Source organism: Anomaloglossus baeobatrachus, chromosome 10 (assembly GCF_048569485.1).
Source record: "Anomaloglossus baeobatrachus isolate aAnoBae1 chromosome 10, aAnoBae1.hap1, whole genome shotgun sequence".
Lineage (NCBI taxonomy): Eukaryota > Metazoa > Chordata > Amphibia > Anura > Aromobatidae > Anomaloglossus > Anomaloglossus baeobatrachus.
Genome location: NC_134362.1, coordinates 112461905 through 112488795, shown reverse-complemented (window position 1 = coordinate 112488795; position 26891 = coordinate 112461905). Strand labels below are relative to the sequence as shown.

Below are 26891 nucleotides of genomic sequence, written 5' to 3'. Positions count from 1 at the left end.
CAGTGTTTTTCACTGACGTGTGAAACGGGCCATAGATAGATAGATGAGAAAGACCTATATAATGTCCCACCTCCCTGCATTTTCTAAGCTGGCACCCTTTAGTGACTTTCATGTGGCACTAAAGGGTGCTTAGCCTTGTATTTAGCCATAAAATAAATAAATAAAAAAAAAAAACGACGTGAGGTCCCACCATCTTTTGTAGCCAGCTAGGGTAAAGCAGACGGCTGCAGCCTGCAAACCACAGCTGGCAGCTTCACCTTAGCTGGTAATCCAAAATAGAGGGCACCCCACGCTGTTATTTTACATTAAATAAATAATTTAAAACAAAAAACGTGGGGTCCCCCCCAAATTGGATCACCAGCCAAGGTAAAGCGGACAGCTGTGGTCTGGTATTCTCAGACTAGGGAGGTCCACTGTTATTGGACACTCCCCAGCCTAAAAATAGCAGGCCGCAGCCGCCCCAGAAGTGGCGCATCCATTAGACGTGCCAATCCTGGCGCTTCGCCCCAACTCATCCTGTTGCCCTGGTGCGTTGGCAAATGAGGTAATATATGGGATTGATGCCAGATGTGTAATGTCACCTGGCATCAAGCCCTGGGGTTGGTGAGGTCAGGCGTCTATCAGATACCTGACCTCACCAACCCAGTCAGTAAGATATAAAAAATAGACAACAAAAAAGTTTTATTTGAAAAAACACTCCCCAAAACATTCCCTCTTTAACCAATTTATTGAAAAGAACAATCAATTCCACGTCCGGCGTAATCCAATAAGGGGGGGGGGGCACGGTGATCTATACCATAGTCGCTGTCCCAGTCAATGAAGAACAGAATGTTCCCCATTGGCTGGGAGAGCAATGCAGTGACCTGAGCTAACATCAATAGCCCAGGTCACTGCAGGGGATGCCGAGCGGTGCCATCAGGAGCATAGATGAAATCATTACCTGCTGTGATCATCTCCTGTACTGTACTGCTGACGTCAGCGCTGTCACTGACTTCTATGCCCGCCGCGTTGTCAGAAGTATCGCGAGAGCCCGTGACGTCACCGCTAGTGACAGTTTCGGGCCGCTCGCGAGACGGGCATAGACAGCAGTGACAGCTGTGATGTCAGGAGGCAGGAGATCGTCACAGCAGGTAATAACCTCATCTCACCTCCTGACAGCAGCGATCATCATCCCCGCGGCTGCCAGCACTGCAGGGTGTCAGTGTCTGCCTGCGCTGCAGCGTGACAAGCTGCTGACACTGCGGGCACACACTGACACACTGCAGTGCAGGCAGCCGCGGGGCTGCAGCGGGACACAGACTGCACGGGCACCTGGAGGTCGCACGGAAGTGCTTCTGTGCGGCGTCCAGGGAGTGTGACGTCTGTGTTTACTCTGCTCCGCTTCCTCTTCCTGGCATAATGACATCACTCCCCTGCAAAACCGCAGGCAGCGATGAGCATTACCGCAGGTAAATTGCGGCTATACCGGGGGTATACCGCACATCATTTGCTACCTGCGGTATGCCCCCGGAATTTCGCGATTACATTACAGTGAATGGAGTGAAATTCCGGGGGTATTCCGCAGGTACCTGCGGAAAATAATGGACATGCTCATTTTCTCAAGAAAGTTTCTCGAAAATTTTCTCAAGTAAATTTCTTGAGAAAAACCCGCAGCGTGCGCAGAGCTATTTTTTTTTTCTCATAGGATTTGATGGGAAATGTCTGCACAAAGATTGCAGACATTTCTCAACAAATTTCCGCAGCAAATCCGCGGGTAAATCCGTGGGCAAAACGGCCTAGTGCGCACATAGCCTTAGAGGCGTTCTATGTGTCACACTGACAGGTGTAATGCATTGCTTTGCATGGCAATGGATTATACCAGCGATCGACTAATAAAAGTAAATATCCCATAGAGGGACTAATGAAAAAAAGGTTTTAAAAAAAGATCCCAAAATTAAATTCCAAAACAAATGAATACCCTTAAAAATTTATATTTATGTAGAAACAAAAATAAAGCAAAAAAAGTGCACATTTGATATTGCCATGTCTGGAACAACCCCATCTGTAAAACTTTAACACTAGTGACCCATTCAGTGAACACCGTAAAATAAAGGTATACAAAATGATGCTTAAACCTCTTACTACCAAAAAGTGGACTAAAACACGATCAAAAAGCCTTATGTAAATAAAAATGGTATCTCTGAAACCTTTATCTTGTGCCGGAAAAAACGAGACTCCTTTTAGCTCCGTCAGCGGAAAAATAAACCTACAGCTCACTGAAATTGTATTTGTTTCTCATTGTGTAAAAGCAGCAAAACATAAAATTGTAGTATCCCTGTAATCGTACGGACTTGAAGAATTAACCTGTCATCACTTTTAGCACACGGTGAACGGTGTACAAGAGAAACCCCATGTTTATTCTGCCTACCAAAAGTTTGAATAAAAAAACAAAACAAAAATGTGCCCGATCATGGTAGTGATAAAAATGTCACCTCATCCTGCAAACAAAAAGCCCTCATTTGACTTTCTGCAGAAACTTCAAAAAATTATCTTTCAAAATATGATGCTATTTTTTTTTTTTTTTTTTTTTTTTTTTTATGATAGTAGCCAAACCAAAAAAAAAACCTATATAAATCTTGTAACGTAATCATACTGACCCAAAGGATAGTCACCTAATTCTTTTTGGTGAATGGCTTAAAAAATATATAAGCAAGTCTTGACCTGTTGTTGATCTATTCGTTCTTTCTCCCAAGGATCGCAGTAATCTTAGGATGTGCCATCAGTCTTTCTTATGTTTTTAATATGAACAGGTGCAAAAAGAATATGAAACATGGGAACAAAAAGGAGACAGTTGCATACTGCAGTGCTAAGATATGTGAAACAATGAATATGGGAATATAGACATGCATTACTGCTTTGAAACAACATGTAAAAATTGAGATACTTAGCACACAAAATTGGCCAGATTTTATTGCAAGGCGACCATCCATCCTCTGTGCCAGTGAAGCTGCACATTTATTAGCATGTTAATACGCCCAATGGGGCGTGCTAACATGCTATGTGGGCTGGCTAGCCAAGGGAATTCACCCCCTTGCGAGTAAAGAAACTATCTTTAGAAAAACAGATTTTTAGAAAAAAGTATATTTATGCTAGTGTATACAGGGACAATTAGGCAGTGAATAGCAATATGCACCCAGAACTGCTCGTGGTTCTGGGTGGATATTGCACCTGACTGGTTCCCTTTTTAAATTTTCCTTTTTTTTTTTTTGTAGATTTTTGATATTTTCATAAACTCAAATATTAACCAACATTCACAACTTACCCGATGTTTGTTTCACGAAAAAACAGTCTCAAAATCACTGGAATCTGTTAAAGCTCGTAAACGGACACTGGTCAGACTTGTAAAACTTTGCTTGAAGATGAAGGTGAAAACATCCTGAGGGGGATATTGGGGTTGTTCACTACTTGCACAACACTTTTTTAAAAGACAGTGACCCATTAAAAATAAGTTATACTCTGCTCCCAGACTGTCTTGCACTTGTGTGACATTGTCTGCAGCGGTATGTGACATTAGTCAGTGGTTGCTAATGACCTCTCTCACCATTGCCGTGGACAAAACTCTTGTGTCTGTGGCAGTAGTGCGCACTTTAGCCTGCGCCAGATCAACGTCAATGACTGCAATAGGGGGAGGAAGGCCAGGCAGGCAGACAGGGGCGGGAATAGATGGCAAGACCCGATCAACATATTCCCTTCCTGTTGCACCTGGCAACCAAATAGCAGTGCATTGCTGGAACTTTACTTGCACATATTTCTGAAATAAAAGATCGTATCTGAAGAAAACGTACTCTTAAGCGGGCTTTACACGCTAAGATATCGTTAATGATTTATCGTCGGTCACGGTGCTTATGACGCACATCCGGCTTCATTAATGATATCGCAGTGTGTGACACTTATGTGCGACCTAAAACAATCGCAAAAGCGGTAAAAATAGTTTGCCGCGGAGAGTTTGTCCTAAAACAAAAAATTGTTCTCTTCTAATTAGCAATGTTGTTCCTGCGACAGCACACATCACTATGTGTGACACCGCAGGAGCGAGGAACATCTCCTTACCTGCCTTCACCGGCTATGCGGAAGGAGGTGGGCGGGATGTTATGTCCCGCTCGTCTCCGCCCCTCCGCTTCCATTGGACGCCTGCCGTGTGACGTCGCGGTGACTCTGCACCAACCGCCCCCTTAGAAAGGAGGTGGTTCGCCGGCCAGAGCGACATCACAGAACATGTAAGTCTGTGTGACGGAGGTAAACAAGGTTGTGCGCCACAGGCAGCGATTTGCCCGTGTCGCACAACCGTCGGGGGCGGGTACGATCGCTAGCGAGATCGCAGCGTGTAATGCCGCTTTAGATTCAGCATCCTAGTGCCAGTGTAGCATGGGCTTTACTTAATATATGAAAACCCTGCTGGTTGGTTCTCTTTAAACATAATCATTTCTCCCAACACATCTGTTAAAGTTATGATAAAGTGGTTGACCCTTTTAATTGTTAGGCCCTGTGCGCACTTGCCGGCTTTTGCCGCGGATTTCCTGCGGTTTTGCTGCATGTTTCGCTGCATGTTATGTTCATAACATCTCTGCAGTTATTCACCAGCCAAACCTACGGGGAAAAAAAATGCTGTGCGCACTATGTGGATTTTGATAGCTGCATGTTTTGCTGCGGGATTCCCGCAGCAAAAACAATTGTATGTCACTTCTTTTCCGCAGATAGCTGCGGCATTTCACTCCATTGACTGCATTGTAATCGTGAAATCCCGCAGGGAATAACGCAGGCAGCAAATTCTGTGCGGTTCATTGCGTTTTCCTGCGTTATTCCCTCCGATATTTCGCGTTTTCGGGACATAATGTTCAGCACTGCCTGCGGTTTGGAGGGAAGTAATGCCATTCTGACAGGAAGAGGAAGCGGAGCAGAGTAAACACACAGAGATCACAGACATAGACATAGAATACACACAGATCACACTCACACACAGACACAGGCATATAGAATACACATGCAAATCAAACGGAAATATAGAAAAAAAAACACGTGTGCTCCACCGTATTTTTACCTTCCAGCCGAGGTAAGCACACAGCGGCGGCCCGGTATTCTCAGGCTGGGGAGGGCGAGAGGCAGGGTTAATGCCCCCCCCCTCCCGCAGCCGAGAATATCAGCCCGCAGCTGCCCCGGGACTGTCGCATCCATTATGCGGCAGTACCGGAGTGCCCCCAGCTCTTCCTGCCAGGGTAATATAAGGAGTTAATGGCGGCGGATCGCCGCCACTAAGTCCAGGCTTGATCATGGCAGAGTCTGAGACAGCTTTCATGGTTAACCCGTAAGTAAAGTGAATAAACACACACCGAAAAATCCTTTATTTTAAATAAAACACAAATAAACCACCTCGTTCACCCTTTTATTAAACCTTCCCAAACACACAGCTCCGGCGTAATCCACGTCCTGCGATGCTTGCATCCAGCCGCGACTGACACTGACACACTGCTGAATGCAGCCTCGCAGCGAGACAGACTGCAGAGAGGTAACCACAGGTAATTTCCCACAGCCGGTAATGTGAACAACACATTACCGCTCGGGAGAAATGCAGCGTGTTGATTGATCTGTCCTCTGTCTATCCCTCTATCTGTCTATTTATCTATCTACTATCTTTCTCAGAAGGAATTTTTTTTTTTTCAATGTGCTTTATTGCATTGAATGCAATAAAACACATGTACTAACCTGCACACGGCAATACCGCGAATATTACCGCGGCAAACCGCATGCGGTTTTCGGGTGCGGTTTGCCGCGTTTTTTTACCGCAGGTGCGGTAATCTTTCAGACCCTACGGAATTTTCTTAAGAAAATTCAGTTTTCCAGTGCGCACAGGGCCTTAGAGTGAATTTCCAAGCTGTCGATTTTGTTGCATAAATTGCTGCATCTGAATGCAGTATAAGATGATTGGAATATTTTAATTTTTTTTTATCCTTTGTCCCCCCCCCCCCCCCCCCACCATTTGCTGTATATAGGCTGCCGAATATGTACCAGAGAAGGTGAAGAAAGCGGAAAAAAAGTTGGAAGACAACCCATATGATCTTGACGCATGGAGCATTCTCATTCGCGAGGCACAGGTTTAGTGACATAGGATTACATTATGTTCTCTATCGGCCCCAGTAGTGGCTTTATATATATCATATTTTCTCTTACATCCATAATGTTGTAAACTGTCTATTCATATTCTAGAATCAGCCTATAGACAAAGCCCGGAAGACATATGAACGGCTTGTGGCCCAGTTCCCAAGTTCTGGCAGATTCTGGAAACTTTACATTGAAGCAGAGGTTAATATTTTAACATTTTCCTTTTTATGGGTATTTTCAAACTACTACACATGTCAACTAGATAGTAGTGAGGACAATTAGCTTCGATATATATATATATATTATATATATATTATATATATATATATATATATATATATATATATTATATATATATATATATATATATATATTATATATGTTAGCTTTATAAACTTGGGGGAAGGTGATACCGATTAAGAATTCCAAAGTTACTGCACTGATGATTGTTGCATAGTGATACTGCAACAACATTAAAACATTTTAATGGTATGGAGTGCTTTAGACTTTTATTTATTTGTCGTGTCAATTTATTGCCTCCTGTGTCATTTATTTAGATCTCCATGCTCTTTCCAGTGACAATGGCAAACTATAATTTGTGTTATCTGCATATCCATAGCCTTACTATTATAATAAAATGTGTGTTTAATGATTCCTGTGGGTGATTTTAGCATATTGAATACATGTATTTTAATTCAGTGATTAAATATTTAGCATGACGTTGTTTGTTTTGTATAATCCAGTTCTTTTTTTTTCTGCAGCATTCAGTAAGATAAATGTGTCAATGTGAAACCCAATTTACAGTTGTTTACTTGCCTATCAAAACACATTTACAAGTTAACATGTTGGTTGCTAGAAAGATGAAATACCTGCCTATTAACTGAAATTCAGAACTGTTGTATCCCCGCTTTCAACTATTAAAGTGTACATACATTTGGTTGCTGCTATATGCCTCATTGTAATAAGTTTTTTTTCTTGCAGGCCATATATCCAAATATGCAGTATATTAATATAAAATATACTTTCATGTGTCGTCTTCTATTATTAATGGGTCATACTTGACACAATTCAGTATCCTAGCATTTGTGTTATATTGCAGGTTTCAAAGGAGAAAATACAAACCTTAATTAAAAAAACACTTCAGCATTTTTTTTTTTTTTGCTTACATAGTGCGTACTCTCAATCAATATTCTCACTGCTCAATTTAATTCAATGTTAATCAGTTTCAGATACATACATATACATTTCCCCCCCTCCTTTATTATAGTAATTTGGGTCATCTGACCACCAGTCTGACATTCTTATTTATTTTTATAGACCTGAAGTAGACACCATCTATTAAGCCACCCACCTAAAATCTGACTCCTTTTTTACCAACCCATCTTCTTTCTCTCTTCCCCTCTGCATGCCCTCACATGTTATTGATATTATGGATGAACACTTTTGAGACTGTCTAAAAGATGAACTGTCTTTGCTGCCATTAGCATCCAAAGATACAGCAGCTTAATTTTGTATTTCTGCTTTTGAAAATTGAAAGCTGCAATTTGATGCTGTGGACAGTAAAATCATTTCATGATTCTGGTCTATTTCTGATTTGTAGAAGACAGCAGTTCTATAATAGATTTAAAGGGTCAAGCGGCATCACATACAATAAACTAATACTGTGGTATAGAAGTCAGCTAAGATACACTGAGACTGCTATATACACATCACAGGATACACTAAAGATGGCTTTACACGCTGGGGTCACTGAATTTGTGACGCACATCCGGCCACTTAAAGGAGTTGTCCGACATAAACTCAAAAATTTTTGTTAAGCTAATCTGTGCTGTATTGTCATATAAATCACACCTACATTGTTATTTTTTGTTTTCTAACTTTTGTTCCTCTTGAATTCACCCTTTATTCTCTGCAGCTCCTTGTTTACATTCAGATCCAGCAAACTGACCTCTTCCTGTGCAAAACCTCAGTCAGAGCTGTCACCACCCACCCCAGTGTCCAGCCCCACCCTCTGCCCACCCCCTGCACACACATTCCCTGTCAGTATATTTTGCCCCAGCACCTGACCTATTATCACTACAGCATTGCAAATAACGGCTCCACATCGGGCTGTGCACCGCACACGCACACATATGGCTCTGCACCGCACACATATGGCTCTGTACCACACACGCACACATATGGCTCTGCACCGCACACACATGGCTCTGTACCGCACACGCACACATATGGCTCTGCACCGCACACATATGGCTCTGCACCGCACACGCACACATATGGCTCTGTACCGCACACGCACACATATGGCTCTGCACCGCACACACATGGCTCTGTACCGCACACGCACACATATGGCTCTGTACCGCACATGCACACATATGGCTCTGTACCGCACACGCACACATATGGCTCTGTACCGCACACGCACACATATGGCTCTGCACCGCACACGCACACATGGCTCTGCACCGCACACATATGGCTCTGCACCGCACACGCACACATATGGCTCTGCACCGCACACGCACACATATGGCTCTGTACCGCACACGCACACATATGGCTCTGCACCGCACACGCACACATATGGCTCTGCACCGCACACGCACACATATGGCTCTCCACCGCACATGCACACATATGGCTCTGCACCGCACACATATGGATCTGCACCGCACACGCACACATATGGCTCTGTACCGCACATGCACACATATGGCTCTGCACACGCACACATATGGCTCTGCACCGCCCGCCCCCCATCCCCATCGGGAACACATGTAAGGAATACATACTCACCCGTCCTCGGTCCCCGCCGCTCCTGCAGGTTCGCGCGCTGTCTGTGCTCTGACGTCACCACTGTGCTGAAGAGAGCTCAGACAGCGGGAGGGACAGTGATGAGAAGCTGCGCTGCTTCTCATCAGCACTTTCAAATGTACCGGCATCGGTGATCTGTGATGCTGGTACATTTGAATGTGTGATCCTGAGCAGGGGCCCGGTGCTGGAGCTGACACCACGGCAGCTGCCGCCAGGCCCCGCCCCCAGGTCACGGACCCCACAGCAGTGCAGGGGGAGGTTACTGGAGAGTAAGAGGTGCGGGGTAATGTGTGGGAGGGTGCAGGGAAGGGGGCGGGGACTCCTTGCACTGTACAGCCCAGCAGGGAGGCGACATGCTGTTCCACATTTGCATGTCAACATGGTCCTGCCATTGTTGACATGAAATGACCGGAAGCAGCAAAATCGCGGCAGGAGCGGTCACATGACCGCTCTGAGCCGGGGGAGAGGGGCTGACAGCAGGGCAGGTAAGTGGTCTCTATCTACTTACCTGCCCCAATGTAGCCCAGTAGGGAAATAAAAAAAAAAAAGTCAAAGAAGCCGGATAACCCCTTTAAGCGATGTCGTTGTATGTGACACCTATGAGCGATTTTGAATCGTCGCAAAAACGTTCAAAATCGCTCATTGGTGACGTGCCCTCCTCTTCCCAATTATTGTTGCTGCTGCAGTAACTATGTTTTGTCGGTCCTGCGGCAGCACACATCACTGTGTGACACCGCTGGAACGACAAACCTCTCCTTACCTGCGTCCACCGGCAATGCGGAAGGAGGTGGGCGGCATGTTCCGGCCGCTCATCTCCTCCCTTCCTTTTCTATTGGGCCGCGGTTCAGTGACGCTGCTGTGACGTCGCTGTGACGTTGAACGAACCACCCCCTCAGAAAGGAGGCTGTCCACCAGTCACAGCGACGTCTCTGCACAGGTATGTGCGTGTGACGCTGCCGTCGCGATAATGTTCGCTACGGCAGCGCTCACCACGTATCGTGCCACCGACGGGGGCCGGTGCTATCGCACGCGACATTGCTAGCTGATGCTAGCGATGTCGCAGCGTGTAAAGCAGCCTTTAGACTGCTGCATGTAAATCACATGGAATACACGGAGACTGCTGTATATACATGGATGAGTAAAAGGGTAAGGCTATGTGCGCACTAGAAAAGTGATTTTTCTCAAGAAAATTTCTTGAGAAACTTCTGGGAGTTGAATATTACCGCACCTGCGGTAAAAAACCGCACCATATCCGCGGGAAAAACGAATGCGTTTTTGCCGCGGATTTTCCGCAGGTTGGTCCCTGCGGTTTTTTTTATGCTGAACAGAAATAAATAATATAGATAATAGACAATCGATAGACAGATAATGAAGAGGGAAAGATGGATAGATGAATAGATAATGAGAAAGACCTATATAATGTCCCACCCCCTGCATATTCTAAGCTGGCACCCTTTAGTGACTTTCATGTGGCACTAAAGGCTGCCTAGCCTTGTATTTAGCTAAAAAATAAATTTAAAAAAAAATGACGTTGGGTTCCCCCTAGTTTTGTACCCAGCTAGGGTAAAGCAACATCTGCAGCCTGCAAACCACATCTGCCAGCTTCACCTTGACTGGTAAACCAAAACAGAGGGCACCCCACGCTGTTATTTTACATTAAATAATTTAAAACAAAAAACGTGGGGTCCCCCCCAAATTAAATCACCAGCCAAGGTAAAGCGGACAGCTGGGGTCTGATATTCTCAGACTAGGGAGGTTCACTGTTATTGGACACTCCCCAGCCTAAAAATAGCAGGTCTCAGCCGCCCCAGAAGTGGCGCATCCATTAGACGTGCCAATCCTGGTGCTTTGCCCCAACTCATCCCGTTGCCCTGGTGCGTTGGCAAACGAGGTAATTTATGGGGTTGATGCCAGATGTGTAATGTCACCTGGCATCAAACCCTGGAGTTCGTGATGTCAGGCGTCTATCAGATACCTGACATCACAAACCCAGTCAGTAAGAAATATAAAATGGACAACAAAAAAAGTTTTATTTGAAAAAAAAAAAAGCACTCCCCACATTCCCTCTTTCACCAATTTATTGACAATCAAATCCTGGTCCGGCGTAATCCAATAAGGGGGGAGGGGGGTCCCACGGCGATCCATACCATAGTCCCTGTCCCAGTCCATGAAGAACAGAATATTCCCTATTTGCTGGGAGAGCAATGCAGTGACCTGAGCTAACATCAATAGGTCAGCACAGGTCACTGCAGGGGATGACAAGTGCTGCTGTCAGGAGGTTAGATGAGATCATTACCTGCTGTGATGATCTCCTGCAGTCCTGCCATCAGCGCTGTCGCTGCCTTCTATGCCCGCCGCGTTGTCAGCAGTATCCCGAGAGCCCGTGACGTCACCGCTAGTGACAATCTCGGGCCGCTCGCGAGACGGGCATAGAAGGCAGTGACCGCGGTGACGTCAGGAGGCAGGAGATTGTCACCGCAGGTAATGATCTCAGCTCACCTCCTGACAGCAGCGCTCGGCATCCCCGCGGCTGCACGCACTGTTGTGTGTCATTGTCTGCCTGCGCTGCAGCGTGACAAGCTGCTGATACTGCGGGCAGACACTGATACTGCTGTGCGTACAGCCGCGGGGCCGCAGCGGGACACAGATTGTACGGGCACCCGCCGGACGTCACACGGAAGTGCTTCTGTGCGGCATCCAGGGAGTGTGACGTCTGTGTTTACTCTGCTCCGCTTCCTCTTCTGTCATAATGACATCACTTCCTGCAAAACCGCAGGCAGCGATGAGCATTACCGCAGGTAAATCGCGGCTATACCAGGGGTATACCGCACATCATTTGCTACCTGCGGTATACACCCGGTATTTCGCGATTACATTACAGTGAATGGAGTGAAATACCAGGGGTATTCCGCAGGTACCTGCGGAAAAGAAGTGACATGCACATTTTATCAAGAAATTTTCTCAAGAAAATCTTCAGAAAGAATTTTCTTGAGGAAAAAAACGCAGCGTGCGCACAGCTATTTTTTTTTTTTCCCATAGGTTTTGCTGGGAAATGTCTACAGGAAGATTACAATGGAGAAGAGAAAACTGTGGAGAGAAAGCGCAAAATAGGGTCTTACCCCATTATGTACGGGGTGGAGGGGAGGAGTGAAACTACTCACCAATTGTAGTTGTGAGAGTCACAACAACTGTAATCGCATGTAGAATTGATCAAAGGCTGCAGCCACACAAAAACGGCAGATAACAGGGAGAGGTAAAGAGGGGTGTTCAAATGCCGCACCAAATGATCACTATTCAGATGATCAGATTAATGTAGCTTTATTTTCATACAGGTCTACGCGTTTCAGGAGCTTCTGCCCCCTTCCTCAGGACCGTCAAGCACAAAGAAAAACATCAAATCTCAGAGATTTGATGTTTTTCTTTGTGCTTGACGGTCCTGAGGAAGGGGGCAGAAGCTCCTAAAAAACGCGTAGACCTGTGTGAAAATAAAGCTACATTAATCTGATCATCTGAATAGTGATCATTTGGCGCGGCATTTGAACACCCCTCTCTACATCTCCCTGTTATCTGCAGGAAGATTACATACATTTCTCAAGAAATTTCTGCAGCAAAACCGCGGGTAAAACGGCCTAGTGCGCACATAGCCTAACATTGGTTTGAACTTTTGATTTTCAAACTCCATTCCTTTCTCGCCTTTTTATTGGGGGACACAGACAGTGGGTAGTATGGTGTCTCCAGGGGAGGCGTGACACTAGATTTAAAAAGTGTTAGCTCCTCCTCCCACAGCATATACCCTAGCTAGGCAGGAAACTAGCTCAGTTTTTTTTTCTAGTGTCAGCAGGGAGGCTGACATGTCTGGCCTTGCCCTACCAGGTGCCTCAGGCCAGCTTATTTTGATTTTATTTTTTATTTTGTTTTTTCTTATTCATTCTATTTTTGATATGGGGCAATACCAGGGTGCCCTGCCACCCTCGTTCCCCCCCCCCCCCCCCCCCGGATATGGGCAGAGGAAGCCTGGCGTGCACGAGCCGTCAGTCTTCCCTCGCGCCCAAGTGGTCGGGTCTGCGTACCCCTCCAGGCTCCCTGGAAGCACCTGACACCAAGGTAGCTCCAGACGGCTAAGCAGAGCCGAAGACCTGCTTCAGCCTTGAGCTGAAGATGCGTCCCTGAGATCCCCGCATCCATCACCGACGCGATATCAGACGGAGCCAGGAGCAGGTAGGGAGACGACGAGTCATCTGTCCCCTGCATCCAAACCGCCGCCTGGAAAGGCGCCGGTGGGGCGATGCAGGCCGTGATCCCGGGGAGCATCATTAATTTAGCCCCCTGGCTTCGGCCTGCATTCTACCAACGCCCCCTCACTGCTCTGGAAGCCGCTCCCTCACTCAGGAGCAGCTCCTGTCCGATTGGCCGTCACACTTAGTCCCAGCCCTAAGACCAATCAGTCTCCGGGGGCCGTCTCTCTTCTCCAGGCTGCCAGGAACACTGTATGCCATTTTCCACGTGGGGCGCAGACACTGGTGAGATCGCCTCCTTGGCTCAGCACTTCTGCAGCACTATAGACCGCTCTGCTCAGCGGTATATCGCTGTTTCTCTAGTGGTGTGCGCCTGCTGGCTAGCGGTGTATATCAGATATTAGCGGTATATACTGGCTCTGCCTGCAGGTATATGCCGACTGTTTGACAGTATATGCCATTTTGCTATCAGTATATACCGGCTCTGCATAGCAGGGCTGTAGGACTCTGTTGCTGATATGCGTAACCGCAAGGGTGATAAAGCTTCCCAGGCGTTATCTACGGACCTGTACTATGCTTGTACCACCTGTGGACGCTCGTTTTCTAATGGCAGAAGCTATCCACTATGCCGGGGCTGCGATGCCCCTACTACCGTGTCACTACAGACCCAGTTGCCGGACCAGGAGGCCGCGCAGGTTTTGGATTCTGCCCCGGCCACCGGCCAGGCAGCACCCCCGTCTGATGATGTTCTTCCTGCATGGGCTCTTCTAATGTCTAAAAGGATAGATGACCTTGTCACTCAGATATCCCAAACCTCAGGCAGCCTTCCCCCGGCTCAGCTCCTTCAGAGGAGCCCGCCTGCTTCGTCTGGTCATTCTTCCCCAGAACGTAAATTGGCTGCTTCCAAGAGGCGCCATTGCGACCTCTACGCCTCTTCTGACTCGACGATGGTCGGTCTGACCCGGGCTCTGTGACTTTTAGTAGTCACGATTCCCAAGACTCTGACTCTGATTCAGATGTCCCTTCCGAGTCTAGGCATATAGAAGACACACTAATTTCGGCTGTCAATCACTTTGTCGATTTCTGATCAGCCTCCGGATCCGACTTCTCAGTCGGCGATCAAGCGGGCTAAGAAGCCTCCGGCCCAGGATCCGGTTTTTCGTCAAATCGTGTCTAAACTGTGGGATCGCCCTGAAAGGTTTTTTATTAAACCTTCTTTCACTTCATTCGCTTATCCTTTTCCACCTGAAATGGTTAAGACCTGGTCAGTACCCCCCGTTGTAGACCCGCCAGTATCCAGGCTGGCTAAACACACGGCTACATCCGTTTCAGACAGCGCGTCTTAAGGACTCAATTCTATTCCTTTCTCGCCTTTTCATTGGGGGACACAGACCATGGGTTATATGTTGTCTCCAGGGGAGGCTTGACACTAAATTTAAAAAAGTTAGCTCCTCCTCCCACAGCATATAACCCCAGCTAGGCGGGAACTAGCTCAGTTCTTTTTAGTGTCAGCAGGGAGGCTGACACGTCTGGCCTGAGCCCCAGGCCAGCTCATGTTTTCTGTTTATTTCTTTTCTTTCTGATTTTATTCTATTTTTGACTATGGGGCAATACCAGGGTGTGCTCACCCCCGTTCCCCCCGTGTACAGGCAGAGGAAACCTGGCGTACAAAAGCAGTCAGTCTTCCCTCGCGCCCAAGTGGTCGGGTCTGCATACCCCTCAAGGCTCCCTGGAAGCACCTCACAGAGGTAGCTCCAGAGGGCTAGGCAGAGCCGAGAGCCTGCTAGCCTTGAGCCGAAGATGCATCCCCGAGATCTCCGCATCCCAGGACCGACGCGTCTTCAGACGGAGCAAGAGCAGGAAGGGAGACGACGTGTTCCCGTCCCCTGCATCCAAACCGCCGCCTGAGGAGGCGCCGGTGGGGCGATGCAGGCCGTGATCCCGGGGAAGCAGCATTAATTTAGCTCCCGGCGTCGGCCTGCATGTTTAGCAACGCCCCCTCCACTGCTCTAGAAGCCGCTCCCTCTAGTGGGCCGTCTCTCCCCTCCATGCTGCCAGAGAATACTGGACGCCATTGCACGTGGGGAGCAGACTTGGGTGAGATCGCCTCCTTGGCTCTGCAACTCTGCAGCACTATATACCGCTCTGTTCAGTGGTATATCGCTGTCTTCCTAGCGGTGTGTGCCTGCTGGCTGGCGGTGTATATCAGCTTTCAGCGGTATATACTAGCTGTGCTTGCAGGTATATACTGACTGTTTGGCAGTGTGTGCCACTTTACTATTGGTATATACCAGCTCTGTATAGCAGTCCCTTTCTAATACTGCTACTAGCTCCTCACCCACAGTAGTGTAATACTGCTAAAGGCTCACAGTATAATTGTACGTTTGTTGCTGACATGCGTAAAAACCGCAAGGGTGATAAAGCTTCCCAGGCATCCTCTATGGACCTGTACTATGCTTGGACCACCTGTGGAAGCTCGTTTCCCAATGGTCGAAGCTATCCACTCTGCCGAGGCTGCGATGCCCCTACTACAATGTCACAACAGGCATTGCCGGACCAGGGGGTCGTGCAATGTGTGGGTTCGGCCCCGGCCGCCATTCAGGCAGCACCCCCGTCTGATGAGGCTATCCCTGCATGGGCTCTTCTAATGTCTAAAAGGTTAGATGATCTGGCCGCTCAGATATCTCAGCCTTCCACAGGATCTCACAGCCTCCCCCGGCTCAGCTCCCTCAGAGGAGCCCACCTTCGTCTGGTGTATCATCCCCAGTACGTAAAAAGGCTGTCTCCAAAAGGCGCCATTGCGACCGCTCCGCCTCTTCTGACTCACACGATGGTCAGTCTGACTCAGGCTCCGTGACCTTTAGTAGTCACGATTCCCGAGATTCTGACTCTGATTCAGATGTCCCTTCTGAGTCTAGGCATATGGAAGACACTCTGATAGCGGCTGTCAATCACTGTCGATTTCTGATCAGCCCTCGGACCCGACTGAGGTCAATCAAGCGAGCCAAGAAGCCTCCTAAGTCATTTGCCCAGGATCCGATTTTTCATCAAATCGTATCTAAATGGTGGGATCACCCTGATAGGAGGTTTAATAAAAAATCCTCCTTCATTCGCTTATCCCTTTCCCCCGGAAATGGTTAAGCCCTGGTCGGTATCCCCCGTTGTGGATACGCCAGTATCCAGACTGGCTAAACACACGGTTATGTCTATTTCAGACCATGCGTCTCTTAAGGACTCGTCCGACCGCGCAGTTGATGCTGCGGTCAAATCTATTTTTCAGGCTTCGGGCTCCTCTCTGCGCCCCCTGTTTGCCATGACATGGGTGGCAAGAGCTATGAGCGTGTGGAGTAGGAATCTGCGCAAGTTGCTTCGCCCTTGCAATATTCCTCCGGAGGCTCTTGAGATTCTTGATTTGTTCTCTCTCGCCTCTAATTATCTTCACGGCTCTCTAGATGCAGCCAGCTGGTCATCCCTAATGGCAGCCAATGTTCTCTTCGCCCGCAGGGTTCTGTGGCTAAAGATCTGGAATGCGGACAGTGCCTCCAATAAGTCCCTGTCCACACTTCCCTTCCAGGGTCTTCGTCTAGTTGGTGAATCCCTGGACAAGCTCATATCTGAGGCGACGGGTGGTAAACGTACCATTCTACCACAAAAGCGGCCTGTAGCCAGAAATTTCAAAAAATCTTCTTGGCGCAGGCAGTGCTTTTGGCCTGCCCCCCAAAAGCCATCGGCCCAAGGACCGTCCCAACGCTCAGATCGAGGATCCGGTCCCTCAAGAGGCTCTTCTTGGCGTTCCCACTCCAAGCAGCCTAAATCCAAAGGACCTCGCTCTGTACAGGCCGCCTCAGCATGACGCCAGGTATCCCGCAGATCCGACTCCTGTGGGAGGGCGGCTTCTGCTTTTTCAGGATATCTGGCTAGACCACACTCACGATGCCTGGGTTCGAGAAATCGTCACCTCAGGTTACAAGATTGATTTCCATTCCGTGCCGGCCAACAGGTTTCTGCGTTCTCGTCTCCCAAATTCCGAAACGCAAAACCAGGCCTTATTTCAGACCATAGCTTCTTTACAAAAAGCAAACGTTATCATTCCAGTGCCCCTGGAACAGTGCGGCAAAGGTTTCTACTCAAACCTTTTTGTCGTTCCCAAAAAAGATGGCTCTGTCTGCCCTATCTTGGACCTCAAACGGCTGAACAAATTCGTACGGATTCGAACTTTCCGAATGGAATCATTGAGAGCTGTACTAGCCGCCATGGAACCTGGAGAATTCCTAGCTTCCATAGACGTTCAAGATGCTTATTTACACATTCCCATATGTGTCTCTCATCAATGGTTCCTTCGCTTTGCCGTAGGACACCGTCATTTCTAATTCAGGGCCCTCCCCTTTGGGCTGGCCACTGCGCCTCGGGTCTTCACAAAGGTCATGGCGGCCGTCATGTCCATTTTACACCCCAGAGGAATCCTGGTCGTTCCCTATTTGGACGACCTTCTTGTCAAAGGGAGCTCTCCTCACGTTTGCTCAGAAAGCGTGCAGATTTGCCTAGACATGCTGTCAAGGCTAGGGTGGCTTGTCAATTTCAACAAGTCATCCCTCATTCCTCATCAGCGCGTCACCTTTTTAGGGATGCTGATAGACACGGCTCAGTCCCGGGTTTTCCTTCCAGAGGACAAGAGGTCTTCCCTGATCCGGGCTGCTCAATCCCTCTGCTCTCGCCGTCACACATCCCTTCGGGACGGAATGAGAGTGTTCGGCAAGATGGTGGCGGTCATAGAAGCCGTGTCCTTAGCCCAATTCCATCTGCACCCTCTACAACTGGATCTTCTATCCTCCTGGGACAAGAATCCAGCTTCCCTGGACCGGTCAGTCCGCCTGTCTCAGTCTGCGCTCAGCTCCCTCGTCTGGTGGACTCAAGCCTCATCCCTATCTCAAGGGAAGTCCTTCCGCCCGGTCCACTGGCAGGTAGTCACGACGGATGCCAGCCTGATAGGCTGGGGGGCGGTGTTTCTCCACCACACTGTTCAGGGACGCTCGTCTCCTTCCGAGCGCTCTCTGCACATCAATGTTCTGGAGATCAGAGCCATATTTCTGGCCCTTCAGAATCTTCAACCCTTATTACTGGGCCTCCCTGTTCGGATCCAGTCAGACAATGCCACGGCCGTGGCTTACATCAACCGTCAGGGAGGAACTCGCAGCAAGGCAGCGATGAAGGAGGTATCCAGGATTCTTCTTTGGGCAGAGAAGCACATCCCCATCATTTCAGCTGTCCATATCCCAGGGGTAGACAACTGGGCCGCAGACTTTCTCAACAGGCAGAGTCTAGCGGCAGGAGAATGGTCCCTCCACGACGAAGTGTTCCATCAGATCACTCTACGTTGGGGACTCTCTGATGTGGACCTCATGGCGTCTCGAATGAATGCCAAGATACGTCCCTTCCTATCTCGGTCGAGAGACCCGCTAGCGCTCGGCTCCGACGCTCTAGTCTTCCATGGTCGCAGTTACGCCTACCCTACATCTTCCCTCCGTTTCCTCTCATTCCGAGAGTAATCAAGAAAATCAAAGCGGAGGGAATTTCGGTGATCCTCGTGGCCCCGGACTGGCCCAGGAGAGCCTGGTACCCAGAGCTCCTCCAACTTCTCAGCGACACTCCCTGGCGTCTTCCCGACCGCCCGGATCTTTTATCGCAAGGGCCAATATTCCACCAGAATACAGCACAGCTGCATTTGACGGTGTGGCACTTGAATCCCTGATTCTAGCCAAATCTGGTTTTTCTTCCAGGGTAGTTCATACCATGCTTAATGCTCGGAAGCCTTCCTCCGCCAGCATTTACCACAGGACCTGGAAGACCTATCTTTCCTGGTGTGACCGTCGTCATAATCTGTCGCCCCTGACCTTTTCGATCCCTAATGTTCTTGCCTTTCTGCAAGACGGTCTGGACTCGGGTCTTGCTCTCAGTACCCTTAAAGGACAAGTTTCTGCCTTGTCGATTTTTTTTTTTTTTTTTTTTTTTTTTTTTTTTTTTTTCCAGAAGCAGCTGGCTTTTCGCCCTCAGGTCCGTACCTCTCTTTAAGGGGTAGCGCATTTGGTCCCTCCTTATCGCCACCCCTTAGATCCCTGGGATCTGAATCTGGTTCTCGGAGCTCTTCAGCTTCCTCCTTTCGAACCTCTGAGCGAAATCTCTCTCCAGCGACTGTCTTGGAAAGTTGCCTTTTTGGTCGCTATCACCTCTATCAGGCGAGTGTCCGAACTGGCAGCTCTTTCCTGTCGTTCACCTTACTTGATATTCCATCATAAGGTGGTCCTTCGGCCTTCCCCTGCCTTCCTTCTGAAGGTCGTATCCTCTTTCCATCTGAACAAGGACATTGTGTTGCCGTCATTCTGCCCGGCCCCGGTCCACTCCTTTGAGAAAGCCCTTCACACTCTCGATCTTGTCAGGGCTCTGCGGATCTACATCTCCAGAACAGCGCCGTTGCGCAAGTCCGATGCCCTTTTCGTCCTCCCAGTAGGACACAAGAAGGGCGACCCGGCATCTAAATCCACGATTTCTCGATGGATCAGGACCGCCATCTGTGAGGCATACAAAGCACGAGGTGCCGTTCCCCCTCAATCTGTGCGGGCCCACTCTACACGAGCAGTGGGTGCCTCCTGGGCTATCCGCCATCAGGCCTTGGCGGCCCAACTTTGCAAGGCCGCTACCTGGTCCAGTGTGCACACGTTCACAAAATTCTACAGCGTGCATACGCATGCCTCCGCGGCTGCTGCTCTTGGAAGACAAGTCCTTCAGGCGGCAGTGGCCCATTTATAAGTGGCCACTGCTCGGTTCTGACAGTGTTTTCATATGAGTTCACTGCAGTTGCAGTTGTTAGTCAGCTCTTAGTCTGATGTTATACACTGTTATTAGTTCAGTTCCCACCCAGGGACTGCTTTGGGACGTCCCACGGTCTGTCCCCCAATGAAAAGGCGAGAAAGGTAAGGACATTTTTGTGTACTCACCGTAAAATATCTTTCTTGGAGCCTTTCATTGGGGGACACCGCTCCCACCCTTGTGGTTTTAGTTATCCTTTTCCTACTGCTTTACACCAAACTGAGCTAGTTCCTGCCTAGCTGGGGTTATATGCTGTGGGAGGAGGAGCTAACTCTTTTTTAAATTTAGTGTCAAGCCTCCCCTGGAGACAACATATAACCCACGGTCTGTGTCCCCCAATGAAAGGCTCCAAGAAAGACATTTTACGGTGAGTACACAAAAATGTCCTTTTTCCAGGCTTCAGTCTCCGCTCTTCGCCCCCTGTTTGCCTTGACATGGGTCGCGAGAGCTATGGGTGTGTGGCGTAAGAACCTACGCAGGATGCTTCGCTCTTGTAATATTCCTCCGGAAGCTTTTGAGATCCTTGATTTGATCTCCCTAGCCTCTAATTATTTTCTTCACGGCTCCCTAGATGCAGCTAGTTTGTCAGCCCTAACGGCAGCCAATGCTGTTTTGCCCGCAGAGTGCTGTGGCTAAAGATATGGAACGCGGACAGTGCCTCCAAGAAATATCAGTGTCCACACTCCCCTTCCATGGTCTTCGCCTGTTATATGCTTAGACACGCTGTCAAGGCTAGGGTGGCTTATCAACTTGAACAAGTCATCCATCATTCCTCGTCAGCGCATCACCTTTTTAGGTATGCTGATAGACACGGCTCAGTCCCGGGTTTTTCTTCCAGAAGACAAGAGGTCTTCCCTCATCCGGGCCGCCCAATCCCTCCGCTCCCGCCGTCACACATGCCTTCGGAATGGGATGAGTGTTAGGCAAGATGGTGGCAGTCATGGAAGCCGTGTCCTTAGCCCAATTCCATCTGCACCCTCTACAACTGGATCTTTTATCCTTCTGGGACAAGAATCCAGCTTCCCTGGACCGGTCAGTCCGCCTGTCTCAGTCTGCGCTCAGCTCCCTCGTCTGGTGGACTCAAGCCTCATCCCTATCTCAAGGGAAGTCCTTCCGCCCGGTCCACTGGCAGGTAGTCACGACGGATGCCAGCCTGATAGGCTGGGGGGGCGGTGTTTCTCCACCACACTGTTCAGGGACGCTCGTCTCCTTCCGAGCGCTCTCTGCACATCAATGTTCTGGAGATCAGAGCCATATTTCTGGCCCTTCAGAATCTTCAACCCTTATTACTGGGCCTCCCTGTTCGGATCCAGTCAGACAATGCCACGGCCGTGGCTTACATCAACCGTCAGGGAGGAACTCGCAGCAAGGCAGCGATGAAGGAGGTATCCAGGATTCTTCTTTGGGCAGAGAAGCACATCCCCATCATTTCAGCTGTCCATATTCCGGGAGTAGACAACTGGGCCGCAGACTTTTCTCAGCAGACAGGGTCTAGTGGCAGGGGAATGGTCCCTCCACGACGAAGTGTTCCATCAGATCACTCTTCGTTGGGGACTCCCAGATGTGGACCTCATGGCGTCTCGGATGAACGCCAAGGTACATCCCTTCATATCCCGGTCGGTAGACCCGCTAGCACTCGGCTCCGACGCTCTAGTTTTCCCGTGGTCGCAGTTTCACTTGCCCTACATCTTCCCTCCGTTTCCTCTCATTCCAAGAGTAATCAAGAAAATCAAGGCGGAGGGAATTCCCGTGATCCTCGTGGCCCCAGACTGGCCCAGGAGAGCCTGGTACCCAGAGCTTCTCCAACTTCTCAGCGTCACTCCCTGGCGTCTCCCCGACCGCCCGGATCTTCTGTCGCAAGGTCCAATATTCCACCAGAATACAGCACAGCTGCATTTGACGGCGTGGCGCTTGAATCCTTGATTCTAGCCAAGTCAGGTCTGTCTTCTAAGGTAGTTCATACCATGCTTAATGCTCGGAAGCCCTCCTCCGCCAGTATCTATCACAGGACCTGGAAGACCTATCTTTCCTGGTGTGACCGTCCTCACCGGTCGCCTCTTGTTTTTTCAATCCCTGATGTGCTTGCCTTTCTGCAAGACGGTCTGGACTCGGGACTAGCCCTCAGTACCCTTAAAGGTCAAGTTTCTGCCTTGTCAATTTTTTTCCAGAAGCAGCTGGCTTCTCGCCTTCAGGTCCGTACCTTTCTTCAAGGGGCAGCGCATTTGGTCCCTCCTTATCGCCACCCCTTAGATCCCTGGGATCTGAATCTGGTTCTCGGAGGTCTTCAGCTTCCTCCTTTCGAACCTTTTAAGAAAAATCTTCAACGTCTCTCTTGGAAGGTTACCTTTTTAGTCGCCGTTACCTCTATCAGACGAGTGTCCGAACTGGTGGCCCTTTCCTGTCGCTCACCTTACCTAATATTCCATCACGATAAGGTGGTCCTTCGGCCTTCCCCCGCCTTTCTTCCGAAGGTCGTATCTTCTTTCCACTTGAACGAAGACATTGTGTTGCCGTGATTCTGTCCGGCCCCGGTCCACTCCTTTGAAAAAGCCCTTCACACTCTGAGATCTTGTTACGGCTCTGCGGATCTACATCTCCAGAACAGCGCTGTTGCGCAAGTCCGATGCCCTCTTCGTCCTCTCAGAAGGACACAAAAAGGGCAACCAGGCTTCTAAATCCACGATTTCTCGATGGATCATGACTGCCATCTGTGAGGCATACAAAGCACGAGGTTCTGTTCCCCCTCATTCTGTGCAGGCCCACTTTACGCAAGCAGTGGGTGCTTCCTGGGCTATCCGCCATCAGGCTTCGGCGGCCCAACATTGCAAGGCCGCTACCTGGTCCAGTGTGCACACGTTTACAAAATTCTACAGAGTGCATAGGCATGCCTCCGCGGATGCTGCTCTTGGAAGACAAATCCTTCAGGCGGCAGTGGCCCATTTATAAGTGGCCACTGCTCGGTTTCTTGACAGTGTTGATATGTGTTCACTGCAGTTGCAGTTGTTAGTCAGCTCTTAGTCTGATGTTATACACTGTTAATAGTGTATAACATCACATACTGCTTTGGGACGTCCCACTGTCTGTGTCCCCCAATGAAAAGGCGAGAAAGGAAATTACATTTTTGTGTACTCACCGTAAAATGTCTTTCTTGGAGCCTTTCATTGGGGGACACAGCTCCTACCCTTGTGTTTTCGTTGTTCTTCTCCTACTGCTTTTACACCAAACTGAGCTAGTTTCCTGCCTAGCTAGGGTATATGCTGTGGGAGGAGGAGCTAACACTTTTTCAATCTAGTGTCACGCCTCCCCTGGAGACACCATACTACCCACTGTCTGTGTCCCCTAATGAAAGGCTCCAAGAAAGACCTTTTACGGTGAGTACACAAAAATGTCATTTTCTTACCATCCATTACAGCTTCAAATGTGAGACCATCATCATTTTATAGTCCATCATCTTGGTTATATTTATATAGAAATTTGACTTGGAACTATTTAACATATGCTCAGTTATGCAAAATTCTTGTCATTACATTTCATTGCTGCTGTTTTGCTCTTAAAAAAAAAAAATCATTATTTTGTAAATGCACTTTTTAGCTTTCAAAACTGCCTGAATCCTTCTGGGCATGCTCTCGATCAGATTCAAACATGTCTTGACCGAAATCAGATCCCAGGTCTCTTCTACACAGTCCCAATGTTAGTGCATACTGGTTGACTCACTTGGGTATGTATACAGTTTTTTTTCTTTAACTCTACCCACAACTGTTCGAATGGGTTGGGGGACAATCCAGCACCTTCTTTGTCATTAAATCACTTTGTTGCCAATATCGGCTTGTTTCAGGTTATTGGCCTGATAGAACAGTGTCGTCCTTTTTATAACAATAGTATGCAAGTGTATAAAATAACTCCTCTTGTAGGATAGTGACATATAGCTCTGGATTGAACCACTATCAATCCTGGTCAGTTATCCAAAACCTTTAGCTGTGAAACAATTTCATATTATGAGGCTTCCTCCACCGAACTTGACAGGTCCTTGAATTTCTTAATCCGTTAGCCCCTTTTTTCCCTTGTTTTGTCTAGCTCCATTTGCACCCATCAGAGCCTAGTCTATTGACTTTGATCCCATCACTCCAAATCATCATTTTAAAATCTTTTATTGTCCGCTTTTTGTATTTTACAAACTTGAACCAACACTTCTTATGACGATATTGAAGTTTAGGCTTCTTCACCATTTTTCTGGCTACCTTTCCAGACTTGTATAATGTGGATTGCATGGTGCCTGCATGGACATCTGTGATCTCTCTATTACGAAGCTTCAAGCCACTTCCATTGCAGTATTTGTCGCAACAGAACTAACAGACCTTTTTATGAGCCAACTTTACTTCGATATTTTGTCTTGGTGTTCACCTCTTGGTTTTTGGGTGGATGGACAGATTTCATTTCATATTCTTCCAATAGTCAAGGCAATCACATGATGCAGTTTGGGAATTTTCTTGGCCTAGAGACCGCTATCGATGAGCTGGATGATGTGGTCTCTTGGAAAATCTTTCTTATGGCTGCTCCTCGATTTGAACCTGTGGCCTTTGATTTAGGCATCAACCTAATAACACACTGAGCTATCAGGGAATGTGAGAACAGGTTGTAATTTCTAGTATACAGAAAGAAAGATTTTCCACCACTGTGAGCAAAACCGTAACCGTGCACTGAAATAAAAACAATCTGCATAACTAATCATATGCAAATTAGTTGCAAGTCAAATTTATGTATGAGTTAGCCAAGATGATTGTCTATACAATGAAGGTAGTCTCACCTTCGAAGCTGTATTGGATTGGGAGCTTTGGAGCCTGAAAGTCAAAAGTTCAAAACATAGTTACCCTTTTCCTTGTAAGTCTACATCACATAAGACACACTGGGACTGCTGTATATACATCACATAGGATACACTGGGACTGCTGTATACACATCACATAAGAGATGTGGAGACTACTGCACACGCCAGGGGAAAACCTCTCCATGTCACTGATCGATCACTGGCAACCATTAGGAGAAAAAGCAGTAATAGTCTCCTAAAATTAAGAATCCTACACATTACGAATGAGACTTCAACTGTCAATAGCTTGGACTATATATGCCAGTACCTTAATAGTGGAAGCAGCAAAATTCACCACCCTCTTTTGGGCTTGAGCCACTTGTCTCAATTGCAGATTTTTTTTTTTGATTTTTTTATTTTTTTTTTTTTATATAAAAAGCTATAGGAATATGATATGTGAAAAATATTGTCTGAATTGGTTCAATCCCAAGCCATGGCGACTTGATAGATGAATGATCTTGATAGTCTTCATTAGGGGGAACCATATCGGTAGGGAAGAAGCAATGAAGATGGCAGACATCCCAGACATGGTGCACCAGATGTATACTAGGGATACTCAAAACTAGTTTAGTTTATTCTTTAATAGCCAATGCTGCATTATATAAGCAAAAAAGTGCTGGAGTTCTTCTTTCTCTATGTGAATACTGTGCACCTGGATAAGTTTACTGTTCACTTAATCCATTTTAGTATGTAAATCCCACGTTTCATACATCTGCAAACGTCACTACATTGCTCAACAGTAATAGTTCAGTTAAGTTACTATGGATGAGATATTGCATACTTATATAAAAACGGGCTTTCTTAATGCCGATTATTCTTCTGCCAGCCAATGGACAAAATTGTTGGTACGCTTTTCTTAAAGAAAAACCTAGTGGTCACTGAAATAAATTGAAGCTGACAAAAGTAATTTTAAGTATAAATTTACTATCAACTAATGAAAATCTGACGGGGAGGTTTCTCTCAGGAGACTAGAAAGAAAATGAAAGAGACATATGATAAAGGCAAAGACTAGAAGACCCTCTCCACACAGCTTGAGGTTCCTGTTACTACAGTTGCCCATTTTATTATTCAGAAGGTTTAAGGTTTATGGTACGGTAGCCAACCTCCCGGGACGTGGCTGCAAAACAAAAATTGGTGATAAATTGGAGAGATGTATAACCTGAATGGTAGCGAAAGAGCCCAGAACAACTTCCAAAGAGATTAGAGGTGAACTCCGAAGTACATCAGTGTCAGATCGCAACATCTGTCTTTGGCAAAGTGGACTTCATGGGAGGAGGAGACCATGGTTGAAAGCAAATAAAAAATTAGCAACTGGAATTTACCAAAAATGCATATTGATAAACCAGAAAGCTTTGGGGAGAATGTAATTTGGACATATGGCACAAAATGAGCTTTTTGGCAAGTCACCTCAACTTTAGGTTCATATACACTAAAATGAAGCATACATAGAAGAACCTTGTACCTACTGAGAAACATGGAGGTTTGGTTATGTTCTTGGGCTGTTTTAGTGCATATGGCGCATGGTGTTTTGAATATGTGCAGGGATCAATGGAATGTACCATAGAGGCATTCTGTAGTAAAATGTGCTGCCCAACGTCAGAAGGCTTGTTCGGAGTCACAGGTAATGGGTCCTCCAGCATAATATTAACCTCAAAAACACCGCTAACAACATCCAAGAATGGCTAAGAGCAAATTATTGGACTATTCCAAAGTGTCTTTTATAGCTATGAACTAAATCCTAATGAACATCTGTGGAAAGAGCCGAATCCTGCAGTCTGGAGAAGGCTCCTTCATACCTGAGACACAACAAGAACTTTGCTCATGACTGTTGGACCAAAATACTTGGACGGGATCAGAAGTCTCATTGATAGTCACAGAAATTGTTTGCAATGATTGCCTCAAAAGGTTGTGCAACAAAATATTAACCCCTTCAGCCCCCGGGCACTTTCCGTTTTTGTTTTTTGCTCCCCTTCTTC

General features: G+C 47.5%; 1 protein-coding gene across 1 annotated transcript in view; it reads left to right on the top strand.

Moving 5' to 3' along the window:
- CSTF3 (cleavage stimulation factor subunit 3) overlaps positions 1-26891 on the top strand; it is a 238834-nt gene that overhangs the window by 87972 nt on the left and 123971 nt on the right. Inside the window, exons 2-3 of the mRNA XM_075325610.1 lie at positions 6027-6128; positions 6241-6336. Of these exons, the coding sequence (XP_075181725.1) occupies positions 6027-6128; positions 6241-6336 (198 nt within the window). The remainder of the gene's footprint in view (positions 1-6026; positions 6129-6240; positions 6337-26891) is intronic.